Here is a 21,368-nt window from a genome sequence, read left to right as displayed (position 1 = left end):
TCTGGGGAATGACACGGTGTTCAGTCAGGGGCTCTGCTGGCAGCTCAGTCTGTGAACATCAGCACAATCGAGATGGAAATACCTCCGTGCCTTGCTGATTTAGTCATGGAATGTAAAGCATTTTCAACAGTAAATGCACCGGCTTTTGAAGTTCCTTTATCCTCTGCAGAGTTTTAACTTAGATGGCAATGGGATATCAGTATTCATTTTAGAGAATTTTTTCCGGAAGATATTTTCCTTATTTTTGCCAGCCTGACGTCGTTTGCATTCGGTTCTCCCGTTATCAATAACTGTAGAAGCAATCCGAGCAGAGTTTGCAGAAATTGCTTTGTCTGTGCTTTGCTCCTCCAGTATTTATTGGCTGACACTCTAATGTGATTATTTCTCTGTGTCCCTGCTAAAGACACAGCTTGGAAAGATGCTACCCTGAGATGCCAAATCTGCACTTTTCTTCGTATGAATTTGTGAGAGAACAACTGTTTATTACAGGCACCTGATTTGAAAATTATTCCTTTGGAAGATGAAGATTAAGCAGCGTTGAATTTATATTTGTGATGGATAGGGCTCAGCTCTGTGGTAGAACAGTAGCAGTGTTGAAATCCTGGAAGGATTTCATGTGGCTGTGCTGACAGGAGATGGTAGGAGAGAAAAGTTTTTCCAGGACAAGAAACAAGTTGCTGAACTTGGCATCTGCAATAATCTCGATTGGCAATACATGCCTTGGAGCAGAATATTTGGCCACTGAGCTGGAAAATTGTTATCAGTTGTGGCAAGGCTATTTTTAGGCAGTAACATCTGTGGAACACCATTTCCTCAAACTTTCACTATCTTTTGACAAGTCAGCCAGATGTGACTCACTTGAGCATATTGGGTGGAGAGGAAAAAACAAAGTGTTGTGTTTACCAGAAATGCAAACATGACCTTTTCGGGATGAAGGCAGTCTTTATTCCCAGCCCATGGAAGAGGCAATAAGAAAAGATGGATTTTCATCATCAGTATTAAACCTCTTTACAGTGCAGTATTGTGGTCCAATGCTCTCACAGATATGTGTTGCAGGGGGTTTTGCAAAAAAACCAGTTTTCTCTGTTTGTTTGAGAGCAGAAAGGGGAGGGAGCCAGTGATGGTGTTCTGATTCTGGTTCTGACATCTGTCCCAGGGCTTGGGTTTGGCACTGCCTTGAGGAGCTTTTCTCACCTGGACATGGCTCTGACCTTCCCCAGAGCATCCTGCCCAGGGAGCAGAGTGTTTCTGCCCAGCCTGGAGTCACCAAAAACCCCTTGGTTAAATTAGATAAAGGGTTTTGTTTCCTGCCTGTGTCACAAATGCCACACCAGGGACAGTCCCCTGTGAGCAGTTTGTGTTCCTGTGCATGGTGAGCATCTCTCCCCTCGGCTGTTGGGGTGTCTCCACTTTCAGAGCTGCATTCCCTCTGCTTGGCTTGGCTGGGAGCTGCAGCTCTGCATCTCTGTGTCCTGCTGGGACAGACACCGTGGTTGCCCTGCTGTCACCTGGCGAGCTCCGAGTGGGGCTGGCCACCTTGTGCCACCTTGTGCCACCTTGTGCCACCTTGTGCCCCCCTGTGCCCCCCTGTGCCCCCTGTGTCCCCCTGTGTCCCCCTGTGCCACCTTGTGCCACCTTGTGCCACCTTGTGCCCCCTGTGTCCCCCTGTGTCCCCCTGTGCCCTGTGTCCCCCTGTGCCACCCTGTGCCACCTGTGTCATCCTGTGCCACCCTGTGCCCCCTGTGCCACCCTGCCCTGCTGTGTGTGGGACTGGCAGCCTGACTGCAGGGCTCACTGCCTTCGAATCCATCACTGGCCGCTGTCACCATGAGCAGATTTCTTTAAGCAGCTCCCAAAATTCGCCAGCACGAGTTAACTCCCTGCACTCGTGGCTCGTGCTGCCTCGGTGCCAGAGCCCAAAAAGGCTTTGGGGAGGCTTGGGGTGGTTTTTGTGGCCCAGGAGCCACGTTTGTGCCGTTACAGCTGCAGTGGAGCTGCCACGGGAGGCTGCAGGGTCCCAGTGGTGCGTTTTCACCGAGGGCATCTCATCCTCTGCCAGGGCTCAGCCCCAGCAATAAACCCCAAGGAGGTGTTACCTGCCAGGCTCCTTAGAACTGGAGTCAGACCTTGACACTTGATGTCTCTGAAACAGGTTTTGGCTTCAATTCAGTTGTTTACTACCGCAGTCGGGAGCAGATTTGTTAGACAGGGCTAATTACATGTGCTTGTTCCAAAATCATTTGGAAACTGTAACATTTGTTGCTTTTCAAGCGCTTTAAAATATGCAAATATTTCATGCAATGAAGAGAGCTGATTTTTGCAAGAAGCCACAAATGTGTTGCAGCCAAATGTGATTTTAGAGGTGGCCCAAAGTAAATCCAGTGGGTCCCCTGAAAGGAGCGGGGCTCAGTGGCTGGTGCCAGTGTGTAAGCACAGGTGGGAACTGGGCAGGTGCAGAGTTTGTTTGCTCTCTTCGTCTGGAATTTGTTAAACAAGTGGTGGGAAGGTGACCAGGAGCTGTTCCCAGTTCCAGGTGGAGGGATGTGCAGGGGGTTTCTCAGGGGTGTGTTTCAGTCCAACCTCCCCAAAGCACATAACTAGGTACCCTGAGTGTGTATGATGGGAGCTGGGATAGGAACGTGTTTCCTTTAGGCAAGTCCAACCACCCAAAAGCTGTTGCAACATCCAGACGCGCTCATTCCTCCCATATTTTAAGTCTGGATAATTTTATAAAAGTCCTCTTATTTTGTTTGTGTCTTTGCTGGAAACCATGTCTATCTGCCAACCCTTTGGAAATGTCATGATGTAATTATTTTAACAGGCAGTCTGTGCTCCTTTATTTGGGGGATATTAACCTTTCTAAACAAAAGAAATGTTAATATACATGGGAGACGCAGCTAATGGGATTTCATTTTTCTTATTAGAACAGACTGGAGTTCTCTTTTTAAATTATTGTAAAAGAATTCAGCAAGTCGAGTAATTGCCTTCAGCTAATCCAGGATGGCAAATTTGAATGTGAATATCCAGATCATTCTGTATGGATGGGAAAAAGTAATGTGATTTTCCTTGTTTTTTATTTGCTTTGGCTAAACAGTGTTGAAGGATGATATAAATTCATTGAATTCGAAACAAAGAACATGCTAATTATTAATGCGCCGAGTTGTGATGCGCTGTGAACGTGCTGTTTAATTTGCAGGGCCTGTGGTGTCCTGCTTGTATTCCATTGCATATTGATTGAAAGTTGGTGTTTGTGTGTGGTTTGGTGGTTTTCCCTGGGAGCCAGGGAATTGCAGCTGGATTTATGAGCTTTTCCTTGGGCAGCATGGTCAGATCCGCGCTGGCTGGGCACAGATGGAGAGAGAGGGCTTGGCGTGGGTTGGGTTCATTCAGAATTCGTTTCTGTGCGTGCAGCCTGTCCTGCAGGCTGCCCCTGCTCCCCTGGCAGCCCCTGGGCTCGTTCTGGCCCTTCTGGGGCGAGCACTGTTGTTTTTACAAGCTGCTGCTGCTGCGTTTCAAGTCGCTCCTTCCCCGGCGTGCCTCGCGCTCGGAACGCGCCGGGATAAATATCCCAGGCTCTGCAGGATTTATCTTCCAATCTCTCTTTTTAAAGGGATATTTCCAGGCTCTAATCACTGGCTTTATCTGCAGCCAGCTGCTGTGGTTTGCAGCGTTCTGGGGCTGCCTGGGATACGGAGCAGAATTCACCGTGACCCCCCGGTGCACACGGGAGATGGGGGAACGCCGAGCAGATTGCGTGTCTGGAGGAATATTTGTGCCTGGTTTATGTTCTAATTTTAGTGTTGGGCTCTCTTCACGGTGCTAAAATGTCACATTAGCATGGAACTTTCTGTCCAGCCCGCTGAGGACAAGCACCGGTGCTGAGGTTTGGGTTCCCTGCACGGCTGTGCTGCAGCAGTCTTGGTTAAATCTGTGTTTCCATGGGAAATTCTGTAGGAAATCCTTGGGTGGTAGCTGCCTTCCCTTCTCCTCAGAAGAGCTCAGGGAGATCTGGGGCCGTTAATCCTGGTGTTAATGTCAGGATGCTCATTAGAGGCTGGAATTAAACAGCCTCCTTTGCTGACTCCCAAATCCTTGGCAGTGCTGAGGTACACAGGTGGGGGAATTCCTTCTTGGCACTTGGTCTTTGCATTGGATTTTGTCTGTAGATCCAAGTGGAATTTCCATCCAGTGAAAATTTTGGTGCCATGGTCCCCTCAGTGCCACCATGCCAGAGCCCAGGCTCACCAAAATGTCCCTGCAGTGACCACCCCCGGGTGCTGCTGGTGGGAAACTTCCACAGTCTCATCTTGTGCAGTGTTGGAGGCTGCTCCTCAACCAGCCATCTGAAGGAATTAATAATTCATCTTGTGTCTGTAGGAGGAAAATGATTCTTAAATTTGATTAGTAAATGACAGGTTTCAGCCTGGTAATTTGCAGCCTTTATTAACAAACTTGTAGAACTTATCAATAACGCTGGAAGCCTCTGTATTTTGGGCACCTTTATTGTAGCTGGTGTCATTTTTCCCGGGAAAGAAGAGCTGGTGTTCCTATCTTGAGCCAAGCTCATTAAGGCTGCAGGGCTGTTCCACTTGTGCCTGGTGCCTCGTGCCAGTTATATGCCACAGATGAGTCACAAGCCTGTTTTGATTCCTGGTGGTTCTCCGCCTGCTTTGCCAAATCCCCCAGGATTTCTTTTTGAGATGATCCTCAGTGGTTAACCACGACTTAGAGCCTGTCCACAGATTTTATGTGGGATTCTTGGGTTTCTCTCAAGCAGTGGTATGAGACACGCTGCGGAGAAAATAGTGGCCATATGTAGTCTAGTCTTGTCGAAAGTTGGGAGAAGCTGTGGAGTGAAACTCCTCCAAGTCTTGTTGGAGTTTCCTTGGCTCTGCACTGCGTCAGTGACAGGGACTTAAAAGCCCCTTGAATTTCCTAAGAGTCCCAAGACAACTTGAGGAGCAGTTTGTTTTTCCTGGTGTTTATTTTGGTGCGTTGGCACCGTGCTGGGAGGTCACGAAGCAAACCCTGCTGGGGTGGGGAGTTGCTTTGGTTAAGCTGTGCTGCACTGGGGGTGTCAGGAGGATCTCACTGAGGAGGAGCAGGGTTCTGGGCTGTCTGGGGGGCTGTGGGTGTGCTGGCAGAGCCTCTCTCCGAGCTGGTTTGCTATGCAAATTGGCCGCCGAGCGTTGCGGCGCGCTCGCTTGGGATGCTGCTCTTGAAAGTTGTGCTGCTTTTGTAGATAAACACGAAGACATCCGCTTTCAACTTCACATTCTTTAACCTTGTTTTATTCCTTGCCTAGTGCTGGCACTTTCAAGGCAGATGAAAATCAGACTAAATTTAGCAGGGAGCAGAGCCCCCGTCCCTCCTTCCCCCACCCTCCCATTCCACGCGCAGCATCCGTATCCTTTTGATTAGTTTTGCCCTTGGTTTCTGCTTCAGATGTGGAGTTTTGCAAAGTGATGCTGAAGAGAAGCCTGGGTTTTTTATGAAGTGAGCCCTTGGCGTGGCATGTCTTCAGTCCTTTGCAGAAGTGAATTTGGAGACTCTGTTTCCCCTTGTCAGGCTGTGCCCTGCTCTCTTCCTGTCTTGGCACTTCTGCTTTATTTGTGCTTCAGAGAGGGGGATTTTCTGTATCTCTTGGTGCAGGATGGAGCCACTGGTCTGGAGAAATTTCCTGGCTGGTACTGGTGAGCATCAGTGTTGACAGACAGTGTGTGCTGGTCCTTGCTGCTCCTCCGAGAACCTGCTCAGACATTCCCCAGCTCCTTCAGTCCCACAGTCTCATTTAGTCCCTGTTTGAGCAGAGATTAATTATTTTGCTGTGTTGTGATGGCTGTTCGAAGCCGAGCCCTCAGGGGAAGGAATTTTTTAAGGCAGTTGAGCCTCAAGATTTAATTTGAACTCCTGTCTCTGCATTTGGACAAGCAGATTAATTGACCCTTGATAGGTATGGGCTGTGCTCCAAATGAGCAAATCCCAGCTGCTTCCACTGTGCCTGTGCAGATAAATGGCTGGGATGTGTGAGGTGGGGCACTCAAACCCCCCTGGTCCAGCTGAGAGGGGAACTGAGTGTCTGGAGAGGATTATTGTGGCTCTGGTCACTGAGAGCAGGGCCACAAAACACTGAGCCCTGCTGGGTGTTGGGATGCTGCTGGCTGAGCATTTCTGGTGCCAGACATGAACATGCAGCTGAAGAAGGGACTGGCTGTCCCATTTCTCCTCCTGTGGCCACCTGAACTTGCCCCTGTGTGTGCTTGGACCCAAACACCTCTGAGCTGGTGCCATCCACGAGTTTCACCTGGTGCAGAGCGTGGGCACAGCCCAGCTGAGCTGCCCACGGGGGAAACGTGGCCCTTGTGCCGTGGGCTGGGCTGTGCCAGGTGCCAGCAGCTTCTTTGGGTGAGCAAAAATGCTCCCAGCAATTTTCTTCTTAAATAACAGCACTTAGCATATTCCCTTCTGCTTTTTACTTGTGGAAAACAACTGCCTGTGCCCTTTACTTTTGAAACCGAAGGGATGTGTGTGCTGTTTAAAGTTGGGAATGAAACTCGAGTTTCCCCAACCCAAATCACATTTCCTCAGTGCTGTTTAGATGAAAATTACAAGTTCTGTAAATTCTCTTGCACAGTTGATGTGTTTTGTAGCTACACTGATAAGGTTCATGAGCCAAACATAACAGTGGCTCTGCAGTATGATAAATTTGCCCCGGTTTTTAGGTCCTCTACTACCTTTGTTCTGAGTAATCAAATTAAAGTAATCTCTTATTACAGCATGGCAGAACCTGCTCATGCAGCTGTTTTTTATGGTAGCTGCAGGTCTTAAGGTAAGTTAAAGTTATTTCAGTTGTTACTTATCTTTGGAATGACGATCGTGACAAATGGCCAGTGTAATTTCTTTCCTTAGCAGATGGATAGAAAGGAAAGATATTGCACGGGCTGCTCAATGAATTCATAAATTTTTAGACTGGAAACACTGAGTTGGATATTGAAACACTTAATGTGACAAGAAGACTGAGAATTGTTTTCTGATCTTGTTGGTGCCATAAAGTGAAACTCAGCTGGTGAACTTTGTCAGCAGCTTCTTGTTGCTGTGTAATTTAGATGGGAGGAGAAATAATCCATGAGATGGAGATCCCTGGGGTCTGTTCTGCCTTTCCTGCCATGAGCATGGAGCTGTGGGGTCCAGCAGGTGTGTGTGTCCCAGGGTGACCCTGAGGGGTGCCTGGGGCAGGGAGGGCAGTGCTCAGTGCCACAGGGATGCTCATCAGGGATGCTGCCTCTCACCCTGTGTGTTCTGGGTGTTGGTGAAGCTCAGGCTGGTTCTGGGGCAGGCAGAGCCCTTTTATATCAATCACATAGCAGAGAGCTGTTTGAGTCTCCTCTCCAACAATGCCTCTTTAGCTGTGTGTGTGGTTCAAAGGATGGTGGTGTTTGGTTTAAGGTACAGATCATGCAGGGAAGGGCCTTCCTTCTGTCTGGGGCTGACTGGCACAGGAGCTGCAGAAAGGACATCCAGGAGCCAGAGTGACTTGGCACGAAGCTGCAGAGCCATGTCTCAGGGATTGCCAGCAGTGCTGGTGGGGATGAGCTCCTTCCCTCAGTGCTGGGCTGGCTCTGTGCTCTCCTCTTTGCCCAAGTGCCAGGAGCTGTGCTCAGCACAGGCTCAGGGTGCAGATCCAGCCTCTCTCAGCATCTCTGCTCCTGCTCTGCCTTCACTGGGAGCCAGGCAGAACTGGTGTGAGGTCCATGGCTTTGCTGATGAGCTGTTTTTTCTGCATGGAAGGAGGTTTTATTTAGCATGATGTTAATTGGGTGCTGTCCTTCGTGTGATCCTGTAGGTTTGTGAGCTGGATGGGAGAGGAGCAGCTCCCTGGCTGCATCTGCAGCGCTTACATTTGTGAGAGGGAGGGAAAATTTGGCTTCAGATTTTGCCAGCTATAAAGAAAATATTTTGATACAAGCTTGTGAGTCATTGGAGGTAACAAGGAAGGAAGTCTGAGCACTGGAGCTGCCTGTGGCTTCCCGAGCAGCCAAGTCTGAAATGCAGGGCTGTGGTCTGAGGAGCAGCTGGGTCACACTGGTGCCCCCAAACTGGGCAGATTTGGGGTTCCCCAGTGTCCCCCAGTGCCTGGGACTGCAGCATCAGCTGAGGACCAGCCCTGAGCCTGTGATCCACACTGAGCATCTCCTGTCATCCCTCCCTGTGCAGGGACCCCGTGCTCTCCCCAAGGATGAGTGACCGCCCTGCAGTCCCCTCCTGGGCTGTGCAGGTGTGCACTTCCCAAAACATGGCCTGGAGGGTTCTTCCATCATCATTTGTCACCCTGTGACCTGAACAGGCATTGCCATGGGTGGGCTGCCACTAAAGGACATAGATAACCCTGTGGGGTTCTGCTCTCTTCAGTGTCTGTGCTTCCCTGGGAATGTCCTCTCAGGACTGCCTGTGAGACAGAGAGGGTCAGGAGAAGTGCCTGGGCCACTAATTCCTTTTTTTAAAATGCCATCAGGGGAATATTGACCTCAGGCACTGGAGAGCTTGGCCAGCATGAGAAGCCTCTCCCAATTGTCCTCCTTGATGTAGCAGTGTTTAAACGATGCTCATTTCCCGTTTGCCTTTCATTTGGTGGATGGCTGCTCAGAAAAGATAATTTTTTTCATTTTCCCCGGGCTTCTGGGTGGTTAAAAAGAAAGCTGTGTGTCGTGCAAGATGGTTGCAGAAAGAGTGTCTCTTGGAATAAATCGAGGGTAGCTGTGTGGATGTGAGTGGGGAGGGGGAAAGGCGAGGCTGTGGCAGGTGCTGCCTCCCTGCAGGGCTCCAGCTGACAGCAGAGCAAACCCACCACTCGCTCCCCTCAGCACAGAATCCTGATTATCCATTTGGAGCTGGATCTGTGCAGACAAACAGAGCACTCTGCTCTTCCCAGGGCTGCCTGTAATTGTGGCTTTAAACAAATTCAGTGGCCGGAACGCTGTAAAACATTTGCAGGCTTTGAATATTCATCCCGTGTGAGTGTCACCCAGTGACATCTAAGAGTAACTGGGCAGATATGGGTGCCAGGCAAAATAGGGAGTGGGGAGTCTGGCTCGCTGATTTGTATTCTAGATGTAAATCTTAAATTAGTTGGAGATTTTTAAAATGGATTTTTAAATGCCAGGCACATAAGAGGCAGAATTTATATTAATATTAATAGGCTTAAAAAGATATTTAATGAAATATTTGTGTAATTTAATTTCTTCATAATCAAGTCAGAAAAGTATCAACTGACCAGAGGGCTCAGAGAGCTGCATTGTGCCATCCATCTGATGTGTGATGTGTGGAGTGAGACCCTGGCACCTGGCTCTGCCCTCGTCCTGGGGCTGACCCACACCCAAATGTCACTTACTGGTCAGTAATTTGGGGGTCCATATGGTGGCAGAGGCACCACACTGTCCCTGGCCTCGGGGCTGGAGTTCAGAACACAGAGGCAGTGCCAAGAAGGTGCAGTCCCTTGGCAGAGAGCCTTGCTCCAAGCAAACAAGAACTTGGGAGAGTTAAGAGTGGTGTCTTGCAGATATAAATAAAATGAGGCCAGTTGCAGGAGGAGGAGGAGATGGGAGAGGCTGAAATATTAATGAAGATATAAAGCACTGCACCTACACTCAGAGCAGTGTGATGTTCCTGCTCATCTATTCGTGTTGAGCTGGCTGGAGCTTTAAATTTTAAATCCTGGGTGGAGAAGAGGGGCAAGGCTGGGCAGCTCGTTAGAGGCTGTGGTGGTGCTGCCAGGCAGCTGAATGGCTCTGGGGAAGGGGATGGGATACAGGGATGGGATAGAGGGATGGATGGGATGTCTGTGCTGCTGGAAACCTGTGTGTGCCAGGGAGCAAGGGCACAGCACCCCACACAGACTGGGCAGCTTGGCAGCCTCAGGGAGGTGAAATGTGGGCGAGCAGTGACCCCTGCCCGGGTGCCACGGCAAAAACAGCATCCAGGGTGCTGTGCAGAGTGCTGGGGGACAGCCAGGGGGACAGTCTGGAGCTGCTGGGGCTGGGGTGGGGCTGCACAGAGCTGGGGCTGGAGGGGGTTGTGGGGCAGGGGGGATGCTGAGGGTGCTCCTCTGCAGGAAGGATGGGCAGGCTGTTCCTGGCAGCTGCTGCAGGCACCTCCGGGCTGTTTTCTGTCTGTCTGCTGTTCAGCAAGGAGTTTGCCTCCACCTACAGGAAGCAGAAAGCAAGAAAAACCCCCGTGGCCACAGAATACTCTGTGCTCCAGAGGAGCAGCTCATCCCTGGGTGCAGCACACACCCTGCTCCTGGGGCTGCTCTGGCAGCCCAAAGGCTCCAGACAGGTTTAGATTCCCTGTTCCCCTACCCAGACCTCGACAAGGAAATGCTGTGAAAGCTGACAAGCCAATAATTGAATTTTGGTTGCATTAGCAAGGCTTCTGCTGGGGTTTGTGCTGAAAGACAAAGCAGATCTTTGTGAGGAGAGCAGTGATGGTGCAGGAAGGTTTGGGGAGATGGAGCTGTGGGTGTGGAGTCACTGGCCACTGAGCAGCACAGGAGAGCAGGACCAGGACTGATACCCACGCTGGCACACCAGGCTGGGCAGGGAAGGGTGGGAAAGGGCTGGAGCTTCCATTGCCATGGTCAGCACTGGGGCTGGGGCTGGGTTACCTGTACAATCCCATTCTGAATTCATTTTGTTCACCTTCTCCCTGCATGTGAATGCAGAAGAGGAAAAAACAGAGCTTGGGTGGCTTCTCCAGGGCATCTTCACAGGGAACTTTCAGTTCCTGTTTCACTCCCAAAATGATGGGTGGCTGTGTCACTTCCTCCCATCCCACTGCTGGGTGTGTGTTTGTTTCCCATTTGAATATTTGGGAGGTTTTCCAGTACAAGAGACCTCTGTCTGGGACATGCTGGTGTTGTAGGATGGGCACACTGGGGTGCTGTGGGCTCTGCCACACAGCAATCCACTGTCACACTGTGGAACTGTGTTTGTGTGTGCTGGGGGGATGGTGCCACATCTCAGGGATGTGTGGGTGAGAAATTCCAACCTCTGTATTTTCTGTGCAGGATACCTGACAGTAAAGCTGTGGGATGACCTTTATCTTTATGAGCTGGGAGAATTAAGGAGTTCTGTATTTTAGTTTAATTAAGCTATAAGGCATAACAGATGGTGCTTTTCTGGGTGATTATTGAATGTCTCTGCTTTGACTGAGAAGTGCAGTAGCACTGTGATCACCAATGTATTGTGGTTTGAAATACCTGAGCTCTTGGAGAACACGTGTTGGCAGCTGTGTCCTCCCTGCCCCTCCACCCTGTGGGCACTGATATTTTCCATCCTGTTTGGCCAAGGTGCTTGGGTGGCATTGGCCACCTCTTGTGGCTGTGAGAGCAGAGTCACCTGCTCCCCTCTGCAGTTCCAAGTGTGAGATTTCACCAGGAAATGTTCTTGTACCAACTACCCTGAGCAGAGGCAGCTCTGTGCTGCGTTCTTCTAATAAAATTGACAAACAAATTACCCTGGAATTTCCAAAATTACCCTAGAATTTCCAAAATTACATGGATTCAGGAAGCCCCCAAAGCCCAGCGTTGAATCTGCAGGAGCATCTCTCTGTAGGCATCACCCCTGGTGAGATGGCATGGCAGCAGCACAGCAAGGAGGGACTGGAAACCCAGAGCAGCAGCCAGCCCCTGTGTCTGCACACCAGGTACAGCCAGAGCTGGAGATGGTGCTGTTCCAATATTTGCATATACATAACCAGGTCAGGCATTAAAGATGCATTGTAGCACGGCTGCTGTGTGGGACTCGCCGAGCTGAGAGGAGCTGAGGTCATGGCAGGTTGATTTGCTGTTTGATTTTTTTTTTTTTCCCCCTCTATTACATGAAAACTTTGCATGAATTTGTCTGTGCTGGGTGTTCCTCTGCCTGCTGGCAGCTGCCATAGTTACTTCAGATGTTAGAAAGCAGCAGAAGCAAGGGAGAGTGTGGAATTAATTGAGCAGATCTGACCAGTCCAAGGCTTTTGCAGCAGGGTTCAGGCAGTGGATCACAGAATGGGTTGGGTTGGAGGGGCCTTGAGACATCATCTCATTCCAGTCCCTGCTCACCCACTATCCCAGGCTGCTCCAAGCCCTGTCCAGCCTGGGCTTGGACACTGCCAGGCTTGGGGCACCCTGTGCCAGGGCCTCAGCACCCTCTCAGGGAAGGATTTCTTCCCAATATCCCATCTAACCCCTCTCACTGGTGCATCATCATCATCATCATCCCCTTTTCTTTCCCCCCACTTGTCTGACATGGGAATTGCTCACAGCCTCACCCTGAGCTTGTGCTTCCACAGTATTTCAGATCTCTGACTAATATGCCTCAATTTTTCTCATTAATGGAGTATTTGAAATGATCAAAATGAAATAGATTCACTTCCTGGCTGTAAAGTTGTTACAAGGATGATCTATGAGAAGTTTCTAACAAAGCTGTAGTCTTTTTGGAGAAAACCTCCCATTTGTCTTGATCTTGTGCTGTTACAAGATGATCTGGGATCATTCTTTAAGTGGTGAACTTTGAGAACCAGCGGTTAGGCAGGAAAGCTCCAAGTTGTGGTTTCAAAGGGCCTCGTCCCTTCTTGACCTTCCTTTCTGTCCTGGTTTGAAGGACAGGTGTCTGCCAATAAAGGCAGAAGCTTCTCTTTGAAATGGACAATGTAAACCCCCTTCCCCCAAATTATTATCATTTTGAAAGTAAGGGGCTCTCATGCAAAGATATGGAAATTAGGAATAACAGTTCTTTACTAGGAAAATTAAACTAGAAATGCAGTATTACACAGAACAATCCCAACCCCTGCCAGAGTCAGAATCCAAGCTGACACCCGTCAGTCAGTCAGGGTGTTGGCACAGTCCCATTCAATGGTGGCTGCATCCTCCTGCAGGGGCAGATGTGGTTCAGCTGGAGCAGTGCTCCTGGAGAAGGTGCAGTTTCCTCTGAAGCTCCAGGGATGATGTGGAAAGGTCTGGTTTTCCTCTGGGATCCAGTGGAAAGAAGGTGCCTTGGTGTCCCAAATGTCAGTTTTTATCTGGGTAGGAAATGTTTGGCTCCTCCCCTGGCTGGAGCATCTCCCAGTGGGATGATGGAATTTTATCAGTCATGCACTGGGACTCAGTGGCCATTAACAGGAGATATCTCCTGGAGGGAGGATGGGCTGTGGGAAGATAAAGATGATTGCCCAGCTGGTTTAAAGATGGCCCATGAGCAGATAATGTGTGCCAGGAGATCAGGGTCACTGTGACAGAATTCACATTTCTGGCCACATTCTGTACTGCAACCCAAGCCACTTTCCTCTGTTTTCGTGAGCCAGCTCCTGGTTCCTGCTGGGCACAGGGTGGTGGCCGTGGTGGGACACTCAGGTCCCGCAGTGGGGCTGGAGCCCCTCGGGTGCTCCCCCTGCCACCCTGGGGTGCTGCATTTCGGGGCTGACAGCACCGAGAGCCCCGGGCTGGAGATGAGCTGGCTCGCTGCCATTCCCAGAGACAATGCCCTGCCTGCACAGCCTGGATTGGGCTGAGGAGAATAATTGCCGCTATGAAATAATTCCGCAATTACCGCGGTAATTAAGGGCAGTTTGTTAATGAAAGTGCTCGGTGAGTGATGGCTGCGGGGCACTCCATCCCGGGCGGGCTGGGGACGCAGCTGTCGCTCGCAGGGTGGATGCAAACACCCGCCACCGCTGCTGATGAAGTGCTGTCATTACCCCCTGCCCTGCGGGAGCTGGTCAGACAAGGAAAAATAAACCTAAAATATGACAGCCCAAGGCCCCTTCTCCCGCCCCGTTAATGGGATATGCAGATGCCCTTCCCCAGCTGATCCATCCTGCAATTCCGCACCTCCGGAGCCATTTGTCAGCAGTATCAACTTCGGGCTGCGTTTTTGTCACTTGGCTTGTTTTGAGCTTGTTTTTCCACACCGTGTTTCCTTTTAGAACACAAATCCTCGCTGATTTTTCCTTCGTATAGCTTAAGAAAAATTGCTGTTAGGAAGTGTTGCCCTGTTTGCGTCTGAGTGCGGAGGGAACGCTGCTGCAGACCCTGGCACAGCGTGTTTGCAGCCTTGGAAATACTTTGGTGTGTTTGGGTAGGAGTCAAACTAATGGAGCATTTTAAATTGCAAGAGAAGGCAGCTGGCAATGGACACACTGTCCGTGCGCTGTGGATCCATGAGGGTTTCCTGAAGCCAGTATCACAGGATTGTATGGAATTGTTTAGGTTGGACCTGTAGGATCATTGACTCCAACCATTTCCCCAGCAGTGACCTGTGTAGTGATGGCAGTGCTGGCATTCTCAGGGAATGCCATTTTCAGGAGCCTCCCTTGCTTGCTGTGTGACCCAAACCCTCGGTGCTGGTGGCTCTTGGCTCTTTGTAGGTTCATGAGCAGATTTTTCCAGAGTGAGAGACAGGTTGGGGTTTGGCCTCTCATTGCCCCTAAGAGGAGGGTGGCTTTCCCAAGGTACCAAGTCACCCTGCTGATGTCTGGGTGCCAGGTTGGCACTGAGCAAGCCAAATTCCTGGAGAATTTCTGTTCCAGCTGCTGGAGGGCTTTCCCTGGGAGGCATTGACTTACACCAGGTGGGAGCAGAGGTGAGGGAACTTGTGAGAAGAGGGGAATGGGGCAGGTTTCAGATGTGCTGAAGAGCAGGGAGGCTGCTGGTGGTGCTCGTGGCAGGGGCATGCTTGGGTGCAGCTGAGGAGCAATGTCACTTGCCCCCATCCCTTTGCTCCACAACCACAGCCACAGGGCAGGGCTGCCAGAGCAGCAGCCAGCCTTCTGCAGAGCAAGGAAGGGCTTTCATTGCTGCAGCTTGTTAGAGGTGGAAGGATGTTTTTGTGCCCAGCACATCGCTGGGTAGCGGCGCCTCTTGTTCTAATTGGATTTGCAGCCTGCTGAAGAGCCGTGATTTACAGCAGCTGCTCAAACACGCACAGCGAGCTCTGGGGCACTGCTGAGGTGTTCATCTGACCATCAGCAGAAAATCATCCGGGCCCCACGCACTGGGTTTGCTCAGGCTGAGCTCTGGAAAGTGTGGGGGGAGAGGGGGAGCACAGAGGGCAGTGTCCCCATCCCATCCCTGCCCCATCATTACCATGTCCCTGTCCCCATCCCTGCCCCATCATTGCCATGTCCCCGTCCCATCCCTGCCCCATCATTGCCATGTCCCTGTCCCCATCCCTGCCCCATCATTGCCATGTCCCTGTCCCCATCCTGTCCCCACAATTGCCATGTCCCTGCCTCATCATTGCCATATCACTGTCCCTGTCCCTGCCCCATCCCTGTCCCCACGATTGCCATGTCCCTGCCTCATCATTGCCCCATCATTGCCATATCACTGTCCCTGTCCCTGCCCCATCATTGCCATGTCCCATCCCCATCCCCGTCCCGCCGGTGCCGGAGCGCCGCTGTGGCTGCGAGGAAGGAGCCTCGTCTGCCTTCACACGAGGCTTGTCAGGGGTTTTATAGATCTCCATAATGAAGATGGATCAGGTTCGTTCCCGTTGCCAGTTGCTCTATCAAAACAGCGCTAATTACCGCGGGCGCACGTGCGCGCGCTGCCATCTTCCTCCTTGGAGCCCGGCGCCGCTCGTGCCGCTCACAATAGATAAAATGAGGCAACTCTTCCCCTTCTATTTTTGGAAAAGTAGTTAGTAAAGGAGAAGGAAATTGATTTTGGTGTCAGAAAGGACATTTCTGACAGGAGCATACTTTGAAATGATTCAAGGCATCTGTTTCTGTTGCAGACACCCAAAGCTGCTGAGAGCGGTACCTAAATTAAACTGTTTAAGATGTCAGCTCTGGGTACGAAGGCAATTTACATCCCGGTGGCACGGTTGGAATTTTTATCGTGTAATGAACTTTCTCGCTCGGTTTACGAACAAAGCCTCTCCCACGGTAACTATTTTTGTAGAACGTACAGATCCTCAGGTGCAGGATTGATGTTGGTGTTGGGAGCGGCTGGGGCAGGGAGTGAAGGTGTGAGCAGGAGCTCTGGGCGTGCTCTCTTCATCATGGCTGGCTTTGGGACATCAGTTTGGTGACCTTTCTCTTAAAATCTTGATTATGGCATGATTAAACACTGGGGAGGAGCGTTCCTCCTTGCTGCCAGTGGTCTCCCCCATCCTGGGTGCTCTCTGGAGGGTCTGCAGCGAGGTCACCTTCCAAGGTGAACGTTAAATTAGTATGGAAGACTTCTAGAGCCCTACAATTAAAAGGTCTTTTGCTTTCCCCACTTCAGAGCAGATCTGGTGGTTTATTGCCAGAGCCTTGGCTCCCAGCCTGGCTGACCTTGGATCTGTGCCTTTTAACTATCAGCAGGGTTTCTTGTGCGCTGTTGTGGCCTTTTATGCAAAGAACAAGCCCCTATTGTGGCCACCAGCTTTGCTGAAGCATTAGTGATGCTCGGAGGATGCCAGCAAAGGTGGGAGGCTTCATTTTCCCTTTCACATGCATCTCTCAAGTCAGCTCTTACTGTGCCCATGAGGTGGTTGGGAATGCAGAGACCCTTTTTGGTATAGATGTTTACCTTTTTAAGGTTTTCCTGATCAATTGAGGCAGATGAGGAGCCCAAGGGGAAGCACGGGCTGCGTTTGACAATCTGGGATTCAGGGTCTGGTTGCTTCAGCACCTTTCATATTCCCAGTTCTGACACCTTTGGCAAATGGTCCAGAAATGACAGCAAGGCTGATCCGATCCCCTCAGAATCAGCTTTGTGTCCCTGCTTTATGTGCTTGAGTTCCAGCCTTGGCTGCTCAAGCAGAGCATCTGGTTGGCATTGAAGATCCAGTGTCTAGTCTCAAAAAGGGGCATTACACGTGGTGCTGCTGTTTGGGGCGTGTCAGCAGCTCTGCACTGACACAATTTAGGTATTCCTTTGCCCAGAGTTAATTTTCACTCAAATTGAGTTGTCTGCTTAAGGGGAGAATCAACACCCAACTGCCAACAGGAGCAGCATATTGAAGGGGTCATGGGTGCCTTGTCATTGTCATTTGTATTAGTTTATATTGGCTGAGAGGATGAAAGGGGAAACAAGAATATTGACTTATGTTACTTCATATTGAATTAGCATCCCTTTGCAAAGGGCTTCTGGCTTGACTTGGAGCTGTGAACAGTTTCTGTTCAGCAGAGTGGGGAAGTTTTGGAGCAGGGCTGTACGTGTCCCTTCCCACTGCCTTCTGCTGGGTATCGTGCTCAGCGAGACCTCGCCGTGCTGTAGCTGAGTGCAGTTTGTTTAAGCTTTGACTGCAAACAGTGGATTACCTTTTATCACATTATATAATGAATTATTGATCCACTGATTGTGAATATTCCGGGGAAGGCAGGTCCAGCCCTCGGCTGAGCAGAGCCTCTCCTGTCCCAGGCTCACACTGCCACGTCTCAGACCAAGCACAGCTCATGGGCAGCGTCCTTGGAGCGTGGCTCCAAGGGCACAGATCCTCAGCCACCCTTCAGGCTGTCACAGCTCCCCCTGAAATCAGCATTGCTGCAGCTGCTGGGAGGGGAGGGGTGAGATGTCCAACCCTGCACTGGTGAAGGTGGCGGTGGGCAGTGTTTGGATGGGAAGATCCCTGTAGAATGGCACCCTAGGACAGCCCTGGAGCTTCCTAGGACCTCTGCTCCTTGGAAAGGCAGGTGTTGTCTGTTTGCTGAAGCCAGAGAAGCCCTAGCTGGTGTTTATTGAGGTGGCACATTGTGCTGACACTGTGCTGTACTGAATCTCAGCCGCACCAGGTCCTTGCAGGTGAGCAGAGCTCTCAAGGCACCACTTCTCACTTCAGGACCCGTTCCCTAGGGTCCTGAGGGATCCAGAGCCTGGATCACACACTTCCATTGTGTGGAGGGCAGAGATAAAGCCAGAACACGGATTGTGCTGGCTGCAGGCTGCTGGACAAGGTGTCAGGAGCTGTTTGCGCTGGGTGGGACGCGGGGCGCATGAGGAGCAGCGCTGGGCTCTGCTCACCATCTGTGAACCCACAGATAGCATCGCTGGGAGCAGAAAGGGCTTTCAGGCTGGGAGATGAGCTCCTGATTGCTTTGCTCCTGCAGGCTGCCAGTCTTTGGCATTCCAGCAGCATGGCCCTGCCTGCATCAATCGATCCCCGCCCGCCGTATTGACAGGCAGCTCCGATAGTTCTCATCTGAAGAAGTGCAGCATGGATAATTAAGCAATGCACTCTGCAAGTTGGTGATCAGCTTCTCGTGGAGGACCAGTAATGAATAAAAAGTACATTAAGTAAATTAAACTCTTGATGCCTGTAGGTCTGTAACTGCAGAGTTGCCTTTCTGAAATTCATTACAGTTTATAGGAGTTCTGTTAATCAAGAGACTCCTGCAGAAAACATTCTGGGAATTAAAGTTTATTTTGTTTTTGTGTTGTTTAGGACAGAGACAAGTGATGTTGCTGCAGGTCTCTCTGAATACTGAGCAGGGCTCTGAACCTGGGCTTACTGAATGTGGAAAAATTGAATTTTAGCAGTTAAATGGTCTTGCTCCCCACCTAAATATATATATATAACTATGTATAATGGGACTCTATGCTGTTTGTCTCTAAACAGATACCCAGGCTGATGGGCTTAGTGTCTGTAACCAGCCACCTTTGTGTTTCTTGGTGTGTTCATGGAGTACCCGGGCTCTCAGCAATGCCTGGGATCTGTCCCGTGCTGGATGGCCACAGGTATTTGTTAATATTCAGATTTCTTCCTGGGAGCTCTGAATCTTTGTTGCATTCTGTAAACAAGAAATGCCTGGCTGAGCAGGTGCCCTTCTTAGTGTCCAGATGTAGAAACGTTCTCCAGCGACATGAGCACGCTGCAGAAACCGTGTTTGCTCTCTAAACTTTTTTTTTTTTTTTTGCGAGCTGCTGCCAACTGCATGCTTGGATGGGAGCCATTTATTTTGTAGCACAGTCAATCTTCCCTTAAAGAAAACCACCAGTGAATTAGCTTTTGCATAGTGTTTCAATCAAAGCATTTGATCCTTGTTTCTGCGAGATAATCCTAAGAACTTCTTATTTGGAGAATAGAAGACCGTGATGGATTTAATTCATAAAGGGAAGCAGCCGTAAGGAATGTAAATGTAAGAGGCTGATAAGGTAGGATTTCCTAGTTGCTATGACAACCCCTGGGTCATGAGCCTGAGAAAATATAAAGTAAGTCCTGGAGCTGTGAAGATGATTATAAAATTTAACTGTCATTCTTCATTTGGAGTTGATGGCAAACATTATTTACTTAAGTTTATCTCCAGGCAGGCGAGGATCCTTTCTTCCTCCCTTAAATCGCAGCCGCGGATCACAAATGAGCGCGTTGCGCACGGCCGACATGACGAGGCGAAGCCACTATTTATTATTCTAACCAGACAATTTGCAGGGAATATCCCTGTAGGTTCGGTCAGTCCCGTGCAGCAGCAGAGCTTTTATCCAGCACATCCCTGATAAAAGCTCCCAGACACCGCTCAGTGCGGGGAGATGCTCCCGGCAGGGGGATGCCGTGCTCATAATGGTTCCCCCACCCCAGGGGTGCCCTGATCCCTGTTTTCTTACCCTGGAATCCCGTGTTTGGCTTCCACAGGGGAGGGAGCGCTCAAAGCTGGTTATTTGTGTTCCTGGTGGGCTCTTCCCTGCCTGCAGGAGGGATCAGGGAGCCTCAGCAGCCTCTGCATTCCCCTGGTGCTGTTCTGGTGCTCTCAGCATCGCTCCCACCTCAGCCACAGCAGCTTGGCTTCATCTTCTGTTCTTCCTTGTTGCTGCCCTCCGGTTTCAGAGCAGCAGATGAGTCCTCTTCCAGCCCATAAACATTTTGTGTTCCTGAGGGCTGCAGGAGCAGTCCCAGCTGGGATGGAGCGAGGATGGAATATCCGTGTGTGAGCTGCTGGCGTTGCCGCGATGAGCAGCTCCAGGAGTTTGGGATCTGGGGGTGTGGCAGTGGCACAGCTGTCCCAGATACCAACTGCTGCAGAAAGCTGCACTGGTTCTCCGACAGCCTCTCTCCAGATGGAAACCAGGGGGTTCCTGGCTTTCTGCAGCACCTGCTGTACTGATGGGTTCTCAACACGCTTGTAATGGTTTCAACCATTCCTGGTGTCATCCAATTTAAAAAATACATATGTGCTGAGCAGTGGTGTGTGTACTCTGAGGGATCAGCTGTGCCCCTCAGCAGCAGCCTCTGGCCTTTGAGGGAAGGTGGGAGAAAATATTCTTACAATTACTTAAAGGATGTTCCAGCTCCAGTATCAGAATGTCTGACTTGAGCGCTGAAAATCGCTCAGCACCTCCTCTGAACTTTGTTTTACTGCATTTGGAAGACTTTTCTCTGGCTGCTGAGTGTACTCGAGGGGATGAAAAAGGAAGTCACTGGATTCAAAGAATCCACGTGCAGCAAATGCCTTTTGAGGCTGTTCACTGGCTGCAGGATTTAGTGTGATGCTATTTTCGAGGCTGCTCTCACCATTTCAGTTGGGAAACTCTTTCACCTTTGCAGCTTTCATCCTGAAATGATGCTGGTGCGGGCGAGCTGGCAGATTGTGGTAAGGATCAGAGTTTGTAGCCATCACTGAAGAGAAGCAGCTTCTGTGCAGATGGAGCAGAGCATTATCCCTGTACTGGGAAAACCAAAAATCGTTACTTTTCCTGGGGTGGGAACTTTGTGAAAGCACTTGGCTAAGTGGGGATTGCAGCAGCCCCAAGTTCTGCTGACAGTGCCTGTGTTACCCATGACCCCTGTCCTCGTGCACACGAGGGGATGGGCTCAGAAGCATCTCTCTGGTTCATGACACTGTGTTTGGTGGTGCTCAGCTGAGCTGTCCAGGGCTGCCATGCTGCATGTCCCCAGGTCCTGTTTTGGGAAGTGCCACAGCTGGGAATGAGCTTTGGAAAGCAAGAGGCATCCCTGTGCATGTCCCCCCTGGGTGGACACAAGTTGTGATGGCTCTGTAAAGTTGGGACCTTTGTACGGAGAGTTTTTCCTGGTTTGGTAACACAGGTGTCTCAGCCAGGTTTGAATCCTTGTGCACACTTTGCACATGCTTAAACACAAAAACAAGTTTTCCCTCAGCCTGCTTTAAAGTGTTTCCAATTGCAGACAGAGGTCTGTTTCTATCTTCAGAAGAGAATCATTCTGGGAGGGTGATGGTGAGCATATTGTGGTGCTGGACATCACCTTCATCAGAAAGGCTGGTTCCCAAAACTTTAGTGTTTCCCATTTTTATGTTTTGGTAGCCAGAGCAGGCTGAGCCTCAACACTAGTTGAGCAGTGTCTGGGGAAGAAGTTCATCCTTGGACCTTGCCTGGGCAGGGACTGGGGTGTGGTTGTGTTTCTCCATCCAGTATTTAGTCATTCAAGGCC

The 21,368-nt window shown here is 50.3% G+C and overlaps 1 protein-coding gene across 12 annotated transcripts in view; it reads left to right on the top strand.

The window, feature by feature from the left end:
* The window catches only part of CADM1 (cell adhesion molecule 1), a 133,091-nt gene that overhangs the window by 47,750 nt on the left and 63,973 nt on the right, over positions 1–21,368 (top strand). For 2 of the 12 annotated variants that reach the window (XM_056509559.1, XM_056509561.1), the window contains exon 2: positions 15,774–15,924. The exons of 7 other annotated variants lie outside the window; for them this stretch is intronic. In XM_056509559.1, coding sequence (XP_056365534.1) covers positions 15,819–15,924 — 106 coding nt within the window. In that variant the 5' untranslated portion in view covers positions 15,774–15,818. Of the gene's footprint in view, positions 1–15,773; positions 15,925–21,368 lie in introns of those variants that run through there. 3 more of the 12 variants (XM_056509556.1, XM_056509553.1, XM_056509550.1) reach the window with 2 other exon arrangements.

This window comes from Oenanthe melanoleuca, chromosome 24 (genome assembly GCF_029582105.1).
Source record: "Oenanthe melanoleuca isolate GR-GAL-2019-014 chromosome 24, OMel1.0, whole genome shotgun sequence".
NCBI lineage: Eukaryota > Metazoa > Chordata > Aves > Passeriformes > Muscicapidae > Oenanthe > Oenanthe melanoleuca.
The sequence above is the reverse complement of the archived record's forward strand: the minus strand, read 5'-3'. Positions and strand labels throughout refer to the sequence as shown.